The 14,351-nt window shown below is 47.1% G+C and overlaps 2 protein-coding genes across 2 annotated transcripts in view; both read right to left on the bottom strand.

Moving 5' to 3' along the window:
- The window catches only part of RPL39 (ribosomal protein L39), a 5,247-nt gene extending 2,005 nt beyond the window's left edge, over positions 1 to 3,242 (bottom strand). Inside the window, exons 1-2 of the mRNA XM_023201452.1 lie at positions 3,120 to 3,242; positions 1,443 to 1,546 (exon numbers count right to left, since the gene is read on the bottom strand). Of these exons, the coding sequence (XP_023057220.1) occupies positions 1,443 to 1,546; positions 3,120 to 3,122 (107 nt within the window). The 5' untranslated portion in view covers positions 3,123 to 3,242. The remainder of the gene's footprint in view (positions 1 to 1,442; positions 1,547 to 3,119) is intronic.
- Positions 3,243 to 13,762: 10,520 nt separating this feature from the next.
- Positions 13,763 to 14,351, bottom strand: part of UPF3B (UPF3B regulator of nonsense mediated mRNA decay) — a 35,829-nt gene continuing 35,240 nt past the window's right edge. Inside the window, exon 9 of the mRNA XM_026451845.2 lies at positions 13,763 to 14,267. Within this exon, the coding sequence (XP_026307630.1) occupies positions 14,118 to 14,267 (150 nt within the window). The 3' untranslated portion in view covers positions 13,763 to 14,117. The remainder of the gene's footprint in view (positions 14,268 to 14,351) is intronic.

Here is a 14,351-nt window from a genome sequence, read left to right as displayed (position 1 = left end):
GAGAGGCGGAGGTTGTGGTGAGCCAAGATCACACCATTGTACTCCACCCTGGGCAATGACAGCAAAACTCTGTCTCAAAAAAAAAAAAAAAGTGCTTTGACTAGCCTGGGCAACATGGCAAAACCTCATGTCTACAACAGGTACACAAATTAGCCAGGCATGGTGGTGAACGCCCGTAGTCCCAGCTACTCAGAAGGAGGCTGAGGTAGGAGGGTTGCACCACTGCACTCAGCCTGGGTGAGAGAGCAACTGCTGAACCTTGGGCAACTCTTGCTGATTCCTGATACTTATTTTTCCTCCCTTCAAAACCCGTCTCAAGGCCCATCAGGTCCAAAGAGCGACAGGCTGAAAAAGCCATGCATGAGTCGTTGAGTTTCAGGCCTAGCTTTCCCTGGAGTTAGGCTAGATGACCTTGGAGGTCCTTCATAGCAATTCTAGTAATGTTTTTCCTTTGAGATCAACTACTTCCGCAGTAGAGGGCAGTTTTCCAATCTTTTCTAGTCTCTCTTTAGAAAAGAGAAACATCTAAAAAACTGGGCTAGGCACGATGGTTCACGCCTGTAATCTCTGCACTTTGGTAGGGTGAGACAGGAGGACTGCTTGAGCTCAGGAGTTCAAGACCAGCCTGGGCAACACAGAGAGACTCCATCCCTACAAAAAATTTAAAACTTAGCCAGGTGTGGTGGCGTGTGCCTGTAGTCCCAGCTACTCAGAGAGATAAGGCAGGAGGGTCACTTGAGCCTGGTAGTGTAGAGGCTGCAGTGATAGTGTCAATGCAGCATGTAAAACAGAACAAGATCCTGTCTCAAAAAACAAAAACAAAGGCCGGGCGCAATGGCTTATGCCTGTAATCCCAACACTTTGGGAAGCCAAGAGGGGCAGATCACTTGAGCTCAGGAGTTTGAGACCAGCCTGGCCAATATGGTGAAACCCCATCTCTACTAAAAACACAAAACTTAGCTGGGTGCATGCCTGTAGTCCCAGCTACTCCGAAGTCTGAGGCAGAAGAATCACTTGAACCTGGGAGGCAGAGGTTGCAGTGAGTCAAGATTGTGCCACTGCACTCCAGCCTGGGAAACAGAGCGAGACTCCATCTCGAAAAAAACAAAATACAAAAACAAAAAGCCTAAAAACACTGACTGGGTCTTCTCTACCAGGATGTGTGTAAGACAGCCTTCCACCTTTATGACCTAGCTCAGACTAAAGATAACCAGGAAATTAACAAGTATTGGAGAAGTGTCTGCCCATAAGCCCAGCTGTGGACTGGATGCAGTGCAGAAACAAAGGAAGCATGTTTTTAAAAAGGAATTTGAGAATGCTGCCAGAGGGTGGATTGGACTACATGCAATTTTAATCATGTATTTATACTCAAAAAGTAACCCTGGCCAGGTACAGTGGCTCTTACATTTAGCAAAATACAAGCAGTATGATGGAGGTCTTACCTTATTTTATTTCCAGTTTTCATCCGAATCCACTGGGGAATGGGACGATTTTGCTTTTGTTTCTTGGCCAGGAATCGCTTAATCCTGAAAGTCTTGTGAGAAGACTGGGAAGAAAATGCAATCAATTTAGACATTGATGTTACAGACTGCCTAAATGATTCAAAGTCAAGAACTCCTTCAAACCAACATTTGAGTGCTTAACACCTACCCCAACCCCAAAATCTTCTCAATGCTAAGCCATCAAGCCAAGCAAGCCTCTGACCCTCACAACTTCTCTGGAGGCAGACACCACAGTTTCCATTGTTCAAATTAAATAAGTGGAATCAGAAGGTTAAGAAACACAAAATCAGAGCATCAATGTGCAGAACCCGAATTCAAACCCAGGTCCTCTCTGCTCCACAGCCAGAGGCTACCTTTCAGTTTACCCTGCGGTCCCCCAAGGACTCAGACGACCACACTGGGAATGGCGAGGGAACTTGGCTTCCTGGGAAGAACACAGCTTTGAGTCAAACAGAACCATCTACCATTCGCAAGTCAACGAATCTCACTGCTCTACTTTGTAAAATAGGGGTACATACTTTTCAAGTGTCATTGGGAGGGCAATTAAGACTTAGGGAAAGTCCCTGACGTTCAGAGGATCTACTCACCATTTCGGTATTAATCGTAACTCTATCCCTACTGCTAATTTTCACTGCTACAAAAATAAACTTTTAAATTTAAAAAGAAATGAAATGTCACTTTTCTGAGGATGACTGTCTCAGTTTCTAGTTGCATCTTTTGGCTTTCATAAAGAACTTCAGTCATCTAAGGCCAAGCCCAACACTCCCCCAAATCTACAGAATAATCTCGCAAAAAGGGCACGGATGCAGGTTTAATGCCTGGCCAACCTGAAAGAACATACCCTTGCATAATAATGGGAGCCAATACAAAGAAGGCAAAGATTACACGCCCCCCCCCCCTCCACAGTAGCAGTTGTAAATCTTGTCAAGTAAATAGTAACAAAATACCAGTATGTATCGCCTCCACATCTGGAAATCAACATTTCACATTTCCCAGTAAAGAGTGACTGGTTCGCTACTGCCATTTACTAAGAAGGCCAGAATGACATACGGGTTCACAAAACACCCCTTGTTCTAGGCGCTTCCACGGGGTGACGCTCAAGTCTCTGAATAAACGTCCTCTAAACAAAAGTCCTGGGATCTAAAAATGTGGTTCGCTTCTCCACGCCAAGCTTAAACCCTTTTCGAAAACCAGTAGCCCACATTACCCTCCTGATTGCCCTCCACGTTGCGCGTGCCACGGGCAGCCCACGGTCAGGTCACGATTTCGGGGGTGGCTGCTACCTCCCAACCCTCGCCTCCAGAACCAGAGTTCGCTACAAGCGGAGGGAAACCGGAAGCCCTGCCCGACTCCGCAGCGGCCCGGCAAAGAAAGAGTCCCCTTGAATCCGCGGCCGCAGCGCAGCCTGCCCCTCTCCAGGTTGCTCCCTGGCTCACTAGCTTCCCTCCAGGTCGAGGAAGACAACAGTAGCCGAACTGGAGCTCTTCTTGAAAAAGCCTTTAAAAGGCACCTGCCCCACGACGCTCCGCGCGGCCCAGGCATTTCGTGGCAGCGGCCTCGGGTGTTTGGGAAGCCGCCCTGGGGCCGATGGGGGCCGATGCGGACCGATGGACTTACCATGGCGAGAAGTGGAGGCAAGAACACACCACGATGGCGGAGAAAGGAAAAGAGGGAGGAAGCAGGCGGAAGAACGAGCTTAGAAGGCGCTTCTGATGGGCGGAGCTTAGGAGGTGACGCTATTCGCCGACCGCCTCTTTCTAGTTCCTTCTGTGCGCAACGGTGCGCTCCCATGGCGCCGTGGGAAAGAGCGCTGGTTCCTGCTAAATGCAATTCGCTTTGCTTTGCTTCCCTAAGTGGGTTCCCCGAGGGGCCCGGCAGTGTGCTAGGGGCACCCTGCTTCGCAAGTGAGGCAGACAGCCCGTGATAAATGCCAAAGTAGAAGCCCTTCCGAAAACCTAAGGAGTCAATTGGGCGGGACTAACCCTAAGGGAGGGCAGGGGAAGCGACCGTCACCTCTGGGCGCCAGGGACTGGGAACGCCGGATTGGAGCTGGGCAGGCGGAGAGCAAGTGCTATTTTGCCGGAGGGCTACGAGTCATTCCTGCCTGGCTGGAAGGTGTGGGAAAGGACAGTGGTGTCGGAGGAAGCAGGAGAAGTTAGAGGGGGTTGGACCACGTGGACGCTTTTGTAAGCCTAGGCACTTGGGGTTTTCGACTAGGCGAAAGGTTGCCAATCAAAGTTTTCAACTCAGAAAGTTAGGGACAGAACCTCTTCCTTGGCTGCTAAGAAGTCCAGCCTGACATTGTATCCCGTCTTTGGCAAGCTGTACAATAATTAATGACATGCGTTTGGGATGCTAGTGTTCCCCGTTTTAAGCCTTTTCCCCGTTTAAAAGCGAAAACCTTTCATTTTTGATGAATAAATAAAATAAATATAAAAATAAGCCGGGCGTGGTGGCTCACGCTTGTAATCCCAGCACTTTGGGAGGCCGAGGCGGGCGGATTACTTGAAGTCAGGAGTTGGAGACCAGCCTGGCCAACATGGTGAAACCCTGTCTCTACTAAAAATACAAAAAAATTAACCAGGCGTGGTGGTGGGCGCCTGTAATCTCAGCTACTCGGGAGGCTGAGACAGGAGAATCGCTTGAACCGGGGAGGCGGAGGTTGCAGTGAGCCGAGCGCCGCTGCACTCCGGCCTGGGCTACAGAGCAAAACTCCATCTCTAAAAGGAAAAAGTAAATAAATAAAAGCAAAAACCTGCACGTATATTTGCAGTCACCTCAAGCATTTTTGCACCAATGGATCACAGAAAGGGTTTTTAACCTGGAGTCCACAAGAGTCCATGTATAGAATTCAGAGGATCCCATGAACTTGAATGGGAAAATACAACTTTATTTCCACCAAATTTAATGAAATGTAATGCTTGCTTTATTTATGAATGTAGGCAACAGACCACAGTGGCATTAGCAGTACTTGTGATTTGGTCACTAATAGAAATCATAGATGGCTTCATATTACATTACAGTTGATGCAGATGTCTCCAGACATTATCTACACACTCACTTCCTTTAAATTACATTACTTATTAAGTTCACAAATAGAACTATGTTAAGAAGCCCATATATTACTATAGCACACATGTTTTTCTTTCTTTCTTTTCTTTTTTTTTTTTTTTCAAGGCTGAGTCTCCTTTTATTGCCCAGGCTGGAGTGCAATGGCACAATCTTGGCTCACTGCAACCTCTGCCTCCCGGGTTCAAGTGATTCTCCTGCCTCAGCCTTCTGAGTGGCTGGGATTACAGGCACGCCCTACCACGCCCAGCTAATTTTTGCATTTTTAGTAGAGACTGAGTTTGGCCATGTTGGCTAAGCCGGTCTTGAACTACTGACCTCAAGTGATCCGCCCGCCTCGGCCTCCCAAAGTGCTGGGATTACTGGAGTGAGCTACGGTGCCCGGCCTAAATTCACATTCTGAGGCCCTGGGGATTAGGGCTTCAACACATGAATCTTGGGGGAACCTAATTTAGCTCATGAAACCATCAGTCACCTTCTAAGGCTGAATTCAAATGCTGTCTCTTCCCCTTAGCTGGAAATCACCACCCTTTCAACATTGCTCTAATAGTTTATTTGTATCTTTCTTTCTTTTTTTTTTTTTTTTTTTGAGACGGAGTCTCGCTTTGTCGCCCAGGCTGGAGTGCAGTGGCCGGATCTCAGCTCACTGCAAGCTCCGCCTCCCGGGTTCAGCCATTCTCCTGCCTCGGCCTCCGGAGTAGCTGGGACTACAGGCGCCCGCCACCTCGCCCGGCTAGTTTTTTGTATTGTTAGTAGAGACGGGGTTTCACCGTGTTAGCCAGGATGGTCTCGATCTCCTGACCTCGTGATCCGCCCGTCTCGGCCTCCCAAAGTGCTGGGATTACAGGCTTGAGCCACCACGCCCGGCCTTCTACTGCCTTTTCAACTCCACAGATTTTGAGAACCTACTCTGTCTGGTTCGGGTCTTGGTGCTGGGGGTACAGGCGCAAACAAATCTGACCAAATATCCCTGCCCTCTTGGAATCTGGTGGCAATGGTATGGTTCTGGATTTTTTTTGTGGTGGGAATTACACAAAGCTACACATGTGATAGAATTTGCCAGGTGTGGTGACTTACGTCTGTAATTCCAGCACTTTGGGAGGCTGAGGTGGGTGGATCACCTGAGGTCAGGTGTTCAAGACCAGCTTGGCCAACATGGTGAAACCCCGTCTCTACTAAAAATACAAAAAAATTAACCAGGCGTGGTGGTGTGCGCCTGTAATCCCAGCTACTCAGGAGGCTGAGGCAGGAGAATGGCTTGAACCCAGGAGGCAGAGGCTACAGAGAGCCCAGATCACACCACTACACTCCAGCCTGGGTGACAGAGCGAGACTCTGTCTCAAAACAAAACAAAAACAAACAAAGAAATTTAGCTGGGCATAGTGGTGCGTGCCTGTAGTCTAAGCTACTCGGGAGGCTGAGACAGGGAGAATTACTTGAACCCGGGAGGTGGAGGTTGCAGTGAGCCGAGATTGTGACACTGCACCCCAGCCTGGGTGACAGAGCGGGACTCTCTCTCAAAAAAAAAAAAAAAAAGAATTCTATACAACTCCTTCCTGCCCACCCTGCCCCGATGAGTATATGTATAACTGGTGAATCCGAATAAGCTCTGTGGACTGTGCCAATGTGAATTTCCTGGTTGTGATATTGTACTATAGTTACGCAAGATGCAAACACTGGGGAAAACTAGAAAAAGGGTACACAGGGCCTCTCAGACCCTTTCTTTGCAACTTCTTGTGAATCTATTATTATTTCAAAATACAAGCCTAAAAAAAAAACTCTGCCCTCATTGAGTTTAATTATAGTGGTGAGTTAGACACAAATATATAAATTACATGGCACATCAGAAGGAGGTGTCATCAAGAAAAGCAAAGCAGGGGCCAGGTACAGTGGCTAACATCTGTAATCCCAGCATTTTGGGAGGCTGAGGAAGGAGGAAGAGTTGAGGCCAGGAGATTTAGATCAGCCTGGACAACATAGTGGCACTCTATCTCTACAAAAAATACAAAATTTAGCCACCGGGTGTGGTGGCATGTGCCCGTAGCTCCAGCTACTTGGAAGGTGAGAAGGGAGGACCACTTGAGCCCAGGAGTTCGAGGCTGCAGTGAGCCATGATTGTGCCACTACACTCCAGCCTGGGCAACACAGTGAGACCCTGTCTCAAAAAAAAAAGTTGGAAAAAAATAATGCAGCAATAAAAAATAGTACAAATATAGACAGGTGTGGCAGCATGCACCTGTAGTCCTAGCTACTTGGGAGGCTGTGGCAGGAGGATTGCTTGATCCCAGGAGTTCAAGCCTGGGCAATGTAGTGAGACCCTATCTCTAAAAATAAATACAAATGAAAAATAGTACAGCATAACAATTATTTACATAGCATTTACACTACATTAGGTATTATAAGTAAACAAGAGATGATTTAAAGTATACAGGAGGATGTGTGTAGGTTATATGCAAATATTACATCATTTCATATAAAGGTCTTGGACATCAGTGGATTTTGGTGTTAAAGGGATCCTGGAACCAATCCTTCATGTATACTGAGAGACGATTATATTTACAAAGGTGTAGATGCTGAGAACAGGTATCCAGGGCCTCCCAGAGCCAGCCGAGGAGTCTGAGATTTATCCTGGGGACCAACAATTTGCAGATTTCTTTTTATGTATTTATTTATTTACTTATTTATTTATTTTTGAGATGGAGTCTCACTCTGTCGCCTAGGCTGGATTGCAATGGCGTTATCTCCACTCACTGCAACCTCCACCTCCTGGGTTCAAGTGATTCTCCTGCCTCAGCCTCCCAAGTGGCTGGGATTACAGGCACATGCTACCACACCCGGCTAATTTTTGTATTTTTAGTAGAGATGGGTTTCACCATGATGGCCAGGCTGGTCTCAAACTCCTGACCTCAAGTGATCCACCCGCCTCAGCCTCCCAAAGTGCTGGGATTACAGGCGTGAGCCACCGCGCCCAGTGTAATTTGCAGACTTCTTTAACAGAATGGCTCTTTGTTTTAAAAGCCATTTTATATAGAAACCCACTCTTGACTCTTCTCTTTCTGTTACACCTTTAATCCAATCTCTTAGCAAATCCTGTAAGCTCTCAAAAATGTATCTTGAATTCAGTGCTTCTCATTTCCCCCACCGTGGTTCATCTCTCACTTGGATTACTGCAAAATCCTCTAAACTCTTCCCCCTTCATCTGGCCCTGCCCCTCTACAGTTTCTTCTCAACACAGCAGTCAATGTCCCTGTTAAAACCCAAGCCTGATCATGTCACTGTGTTTTTGTTTTGTTTTGTTTTCTTTGAGACCGAGTCTTGCCCTGTCGCCCAGGCTGGAGTGCAATGGTGTGATCTTGGCTTACTGCAACCTCCACCTCCCGGGTTCAAGCAAGTCTCCTGCCTCAGCCTCCTGAGTAACTGGAATTACAGGCACACGCCACCACACCCGGCTAATTTTTTGTATCTTTTTTTTTTTAGTAGAGACGGGGTTTCATCATGTTGGCCAGGCTGGTCTCGAATTCCTGACCTTATGATTTCCCTGCCTCAGCCTCCCAAAGTGCTGGGATTACAAGCATGAGCCACTGCGCCCAGCCTCATGTCACTGTATTTAGTGGCTCCTTTTTATTTTTTATCTTTTCGAGACTAAGTCTTGCTTTATCACCTAGGCTGGAGCACAGTGGCATGATCTCAGGTCACTGCAACCTCCACCTCCTGAGTTCAAGTGATTCTCCTCCCTCAGCCTCTTAAGTGGCCAGGACTACAGGTGCCTGCCACCACACCTGGCTAATTTTTGTGTTTTTAATAGAGATGGGGGTGTATGTTGGCCATGTTGGTCTTGAACTCCTGAGCTCAAGGGATCTGCCCCCTTCTGCCTCCCGAAGTGCTGGGATTACAGGCATGAGCCCCTGTGCCTGGCCTACTTAGTGGTTCTTAATGGCTCATTTCACTCCAGTAAATATCTAAGTGCCCCAGCCTGGGCAACATAGGGAGACCCTGTCTCCACAAAAAGTTAAAAAATTAGCCGGATGTCTGGGCACACACCTGTGGTCTCAGCTACTCAGGAGGCTGAGGTGGGAGGATTGCTTGAGCTCGGAAGGTCAAGGCTGCAGTAAGGTGAGATCATGCCACTGCACTCCAGCCTGAGCAACAGAGCAAGACTCTATCTCCAAAAAAATGTAAAAAGAAGAAAAAAATTAAAGATCCAAGTTCTCACAACAGGCATATGCTTCCGCATCAGCCCCTTGCACCTCACCTCTGTGACCTCATCCCCCACTGCTTTCACCATCAGTTCACTGGGCTTCGGCCATACTGGGCAGTTTTCAGCTCAGAGCCTTTGCAGTTGCTCTTCTCTCTACCTGGAAGCTCTTGCCCTAGATGTCCCCACGCCTTCATGGCTTCCTTCATCAGTCTCAGGTCTTTTTTCCAATGTCACCTTCTCAGTGAGGCTTTCCCTAATCACTCTATCTATATAAAATTGCAACTCGGCCGGGTGCGATGGCTTGCGCCTGTAATCCCAGCAGTTTGGGAGGCCGGGACGGGCAGATCACGAGGTGAGGAGTTCAAGACCAACCTGGCCAACATGGTGAAACCCTGTCTCTACTAAAAATATAGAAAAATTAGCTGGGCATGGTGGTGTGTGCCTGTAATCCTAGCTACTTGGGAAGTTTAGGCAGGAGAATTGCTTGAACCGGTACTCGGGAGGTAGAGGTTGCAGTGAGCCGAGATCACACCACTCCACTCTAGTCTGGGTGACAGAGGGACACTCTGTCTCAAAAATAAAATAAAATAAAGTAAAATTGCAACCCCCAGGTCAGGCACAGTGGCTCATACCTATAATCCCAGCATTTTGGGAGGCCAAGGCAGGCAGATCGCTTGAGCCCAGGAGTTTGAGACCAGCCTGGGCAACATGGTGAGACCTCCGCCTCTACGAGAAAAATACAAAAATTAGCCGGGTGTGGTAGCACATGCCTGTAGTCCCAGCTACTCGGGAGGCTGAGGTGGGAGGCTCACCTGAGACTGGTGAGTTTGAGGCTGCAGTCAGCAGTGATTGAGCCTCTACACTCCAGCCTGGGTGACAGAGTGAGACTCTATCTAAAAAGAAAATTGCAACTCCTGACCCCCACTCAGCACTCCCTACCCCTACTACTGCTTTATTTTTCTCCATATTACTTACCTGAGATAACATATATTTTACTTATGTATTGTTTGACTCCCTCCCTAGAATGTAAGCTCCATGAGGTCATGGATTGTGTATTTTGTTCACTGCTGTATTCCCTGAGCCTGGAACAGTGCCTGACACATAGTACATGCTCAGTAAATATTTGGTGAATGAATGAACAAATGCTAATACATCAAAGGGACAACATCAAAGAACAGATTCACAGGGCAGTTTACATCTTCATTGTTTGGCCTGATACTTCTTGTTTGAGGGTGGATTTTCAAAATTACTGCTGAAGGCTATTGGGAGCCTTGAAAGCTTCTAAAAGGGTAAGAATAAGTGGCAATTATATATTTGTTGTTGTTTTTGGAGGCAGGGTCTTGCTCTATCACCCCGGCTGGAGTGCAGTGGTGTATTGTCAGTTCCCTGCAACCCCCACCTCCCCAGCGCAAGCCATCCTCCAACCTCAGGCCCCCAAGTAGCTGGGACTACAGGCACGTGCTGACACGCCTAATGTTTTGTATTTTTTGTAGAGACGGGGTGTCACCATATTGTCCAGGCTGGTCTTGAACTCCTGACTTCAAGCGATTTCACCTCGGCCTTCCAAAGTGCTGGGATTGTAGGCATGAGCCACCGCCCCTGGCCAATTATGTAAGTATTTTAGAAAGATCCTTTGGCCAGCTGTATGGATAGTAGATGGGGATGGGGACAATAGTGGAAACAAGAAGACTTGTAGGGGCTGTTACAATTATGCTTTTTTTTTTTTTTTTGAAACAGAGTCTCGCTCTTGTCGCCCAGGCTGGAGTGCAATGGCACAATCTCAGCTCACTGTAACCTCCACCTCCCAGGTTTGAGCAATTCTCCTGCTTCAGCCTCCTGAGTAGCTGGGATTACAGACACCCACCACCATGCCCAGCTAATTTTTGGATTTTTAGTAGAGACAGGGTTTTGCCATGTTGGCCAGGCTGGTCTCCAACTCCTGACCTCAGGTGATCTGCCCACCTCAGCCTCCCAAAGTGCTGGGATTACAGGCACGAGCCACCATGCCTGGGCTTTATTTATTTATTTTTTTTACAGAGTCTCACTCTGTTGCCCAGGCTGGAGTGCGATGGCATGATCTCGGCTCACTGCTACCTCCACCTCCCGGGTTCAAGTGATTCTCCTGCCTCAGCCTCCCGAGTAGCTGAGATTACCGGTGCCCGCTACCACGCCTGTCTAAGTTTTTGTATTTTTAGTATAGACGGGGTTTCACCATGTTGGCCAGGCTGATCTCGAACTCCTGACCTCAGGTGATCCACCTGCCTTGGCCTTCCAAAGTGCTGGGATCACAGTCATGAGCCACTGTGCTGGGTCAACATTTTGTTCTTACAGGACCAGAATAGTTGATGTGGTTTGGATATTTGTTCCTACCTAAATCTCATGGAAATATAATCCCCAGTGTTGGAGGTGGGGCCTGGTGGGGTGTTTGGGTTATATAAGGGGCAGATCCCTCATGGCTTGGTGCTGTCCTCTCCATAGTGAGTTCTTACAGAGCTGGTTGTTGTAAAGTGTGGCATCTCCTCCCCGCACTCACTCTCTTGCTCACTCTGTGATGTGGGATGCCTGCTCCTGCTTCACCTTCCGCCATGAGTAAAAGCTCCCTGAGGCTTTCCGAAAACCTGAGCAGATACCAGTGCCACACTTCCTATACAGCCTGCAGAACTGGGAGCCAATTAAATCTCTTTTCTTATAAATTACCCAGTCTCAGGTATTCATTTATTTATTTGTTTTTTTCTGAGACAGAGTCTCATTCTGTTGCCCAGGCTGGAGTGCAGTGGTGCGATTTTGGCTCATTGCAGCCTCCACCTCCCGGGTTCAAGTGATTCTCCTGCCTCAGCCTCTTGAGTAGCTGGGATTACAGGCGCCTGCCACCATGCCCGGCTAATTTTTATATTTTTAGTAGAGACAGGGTTTCACCATTTTGGCCAGCCTCATCTCAAACTCCTGACCTCAAGTGATCCGCCCATCTCAGCCTTCCAAAGAGTTGGGATTATAGGCGGGAGCCACTGTGCCCGGCCAGGTATTTCTCCTTTATTTATTTATTTATTTATTTATTTATTTTGAGATGGAGTCTCACTCTGTCACCCAGGCTGGAATACAGTGACACCATCTCGGCTCACTGCAACCTCCACCTCCTGGGTTCAAGTGATTATTCTGCCTCCACCTTCTGAGTAGCTGGGGACTACAGGTATGTGCCACCACGCCCAGCTAATTTTTTGTATTTTTAGTAGAGACGTGATTTCACCATGTTGACCAGGCTGGTCTCGAACTCCTAACCTTGTGATCCGCCCGCCTCAGCCTCCCAAAGTGCTGGGATTACAGGCATGTGCCACTGCCCCTGGCACCGGCCAGGTATTTCTTTATAACAATGCAAGAACAGCCTGTATTATTAGTTTTCACACTGCTGATAAAGACATACCTGAGGCCGGGTGCAGTGGCTCAAGCCTGTAATCCCAGCACTTTGGGAGGCTGAGGCAGTGGATCACCTGAGGTCAGGAGTTCAAGACCAACCTGGCCAACATGGTGAATCCCCGTCTCTACTAAAAATACAAAATTTGGCCAGGTGTGGTGGCGGATGGCTGTAATCTCTGCTACTAGGGAGGCTGAGGCAGGAGAAGTGCTTAAATCTGGGAGGCGGAGGTTTCAGTGAGTCGAGATCGCACCACTGCAGTCCAGCCTGGGTGACAGAGTAAGACCTTGTCTCAAAAAAAAAAAAAAAAACAAAAAAGACATAGCTGAAACTGGGATGAAAAAGAGGCTTTAATGGATTCACAGTTCCACATGGGTAGGGAGGCCCCAGAATCATGGCAGAAGGCAAGGAGGAGCAAGTCATGTCTTACATGGATGGCAGCAGGACAAAAAGAGCTTGTGCAGGGGAACTCCTCTTTATGAAACAATCAGATCTTGTGAGACTTCTTCACTACCATGGGAACAGCACAGGAAAGACCTGCCCCCATTATTCAATTACCTCCCACTGGGTCCCTCACACAACATGTATGAATTCAAAATGAGATTTGGGTGGGGACACAACCAAACAATATCAGGTTTAATATAGGAGCGAACCATGAACTGATTTTTCCCTGGTGGACAAAACAAAGGCATGCCAGTGAAAGCAGAAACTAATATCATTCATGCACTTTCAAAATTCCCCAGAGGTTAATTCAGTATCAAAAATTTAATTTCTCAAATATAACAGCTATTTAGTGAAGTTAATAAACACACTTAGCTTCATACTTGAATGCTGTTACTATTTATTGACATCAAAACAAAACCAGCTGAAACTAAAAGTTGCTATTTAACAGTAACAGACATTGGTGCAGTTTCCTTCCTGGAGAGGGTATGCACTCAGATCATGAGACCTAAGATCAAACACACACTGGATTGTCAAGAATCAAACAAGGACTACATTTTACCTCTTAATAGAAAAAAAGCTGAAGATAAAGCAGATGTTTCAAAATATTCTTCATGCTAAGCTCATGTAAGCAAACAAAAAACTAAAACTAATTCTTAAACTTTAGGACATTAGATGCAGAAGTAACATGACTATTTAAATTTCCGCACCAACAAAAGTTTGTTCTATCTGTCACTGTACTTATACTACAAGGACATGCTTGTTGCTTCTGCACTTCCCAAAGTCATCAGTTATCATCAACAATGCAACAGAACTAGATTGGAACAGACAGGCACGGTAGCTCATACCTGTAATCCCAGCACTTTGGAAGGCTGAAGTGGGGGGATCACCTGAGGTCAGGAGTTCAAGACTAGCATGGCCAATGTGGTGAAACCCCATCTCTACTAAAATACAAAAATTAGCCAGGCATGGTGGTGGGCACCTGTAATCCCAGCTACTCGGGAGGCTGAGGCAGGAGAATCACTTGAACCCAGGAGGTGGAGGTTGCAGTGAACCGACATTGTGCCACTGTACTCCAGGCTGGGCAACAGAGTGATACCCTGTCTCAAAAAAAGAAAAAAAATGAAAAGAAAATTCAATTCGGGATGAACAACAGCTTTTGATTTTAGAACCAGCTCTTACTTTTCTCTCGTGTCATATGTGATGAAGTCCTCACTTGACATTTCCCCCTGCAAACTGCAATGCATGTCCTCGCCATTAGCTTTTTCTGAGACTAAAATTAATTTGTAGAAATTGCAAAAGCAATGAAATTGTACTTCCAATTCAAACCTCTGATCAGATTCCTGCTTTGACGTAAAACGTACTCCTCTGCAGTGTACCTCACCAGCACAGCAACCCCCTTTCTCTCTATTCTTTGCCCTGAAGGCACTTCTGGGTTGCTTAACGTGTGCTCTTTGGCTGCCTAGACAGTCAGGACACCTAAGGCCATCTGGACTTATCACTCCTCTCCTCCTTCTTTTCTATGGTTAATATCACTTTCCTGCTTCCTTTCTGCTGCTGAATCTCCAGACTTGGTGCTGCCATCAGGGCACCAGAATCGACGTCGGCTTCGAGCTCCTGGATGGTAAAGCTGCATCCCTGGATGATCCTGAAGTATAATGAAATATGTTACTGTTACAACAATGCTACTAAGCTTTAAATGGGATTTTCAGGTCATATCTTATATATATTA

Source organism: Piliocolobus tephrosceles, chromosome 12, assembly GCF_002776525.5.
Source record: "Piliocolobus tephrosceles isolate RC106 chromosome 12, ASM277652v3, whole genome shotgun sequence".
Classification (NCBI taxonomy): Eukaryota; Metazoa; Chordata; class Mammalia; order Primates; family Cercopithecidae; genus Piliocolobus; species Piliocolobus tephrosceles.
The sequence above is the reverse complement of the archived record's forward strand: the minus strand, read 5'-3'. Positions and strand labels throughout refer to the sequence as shown.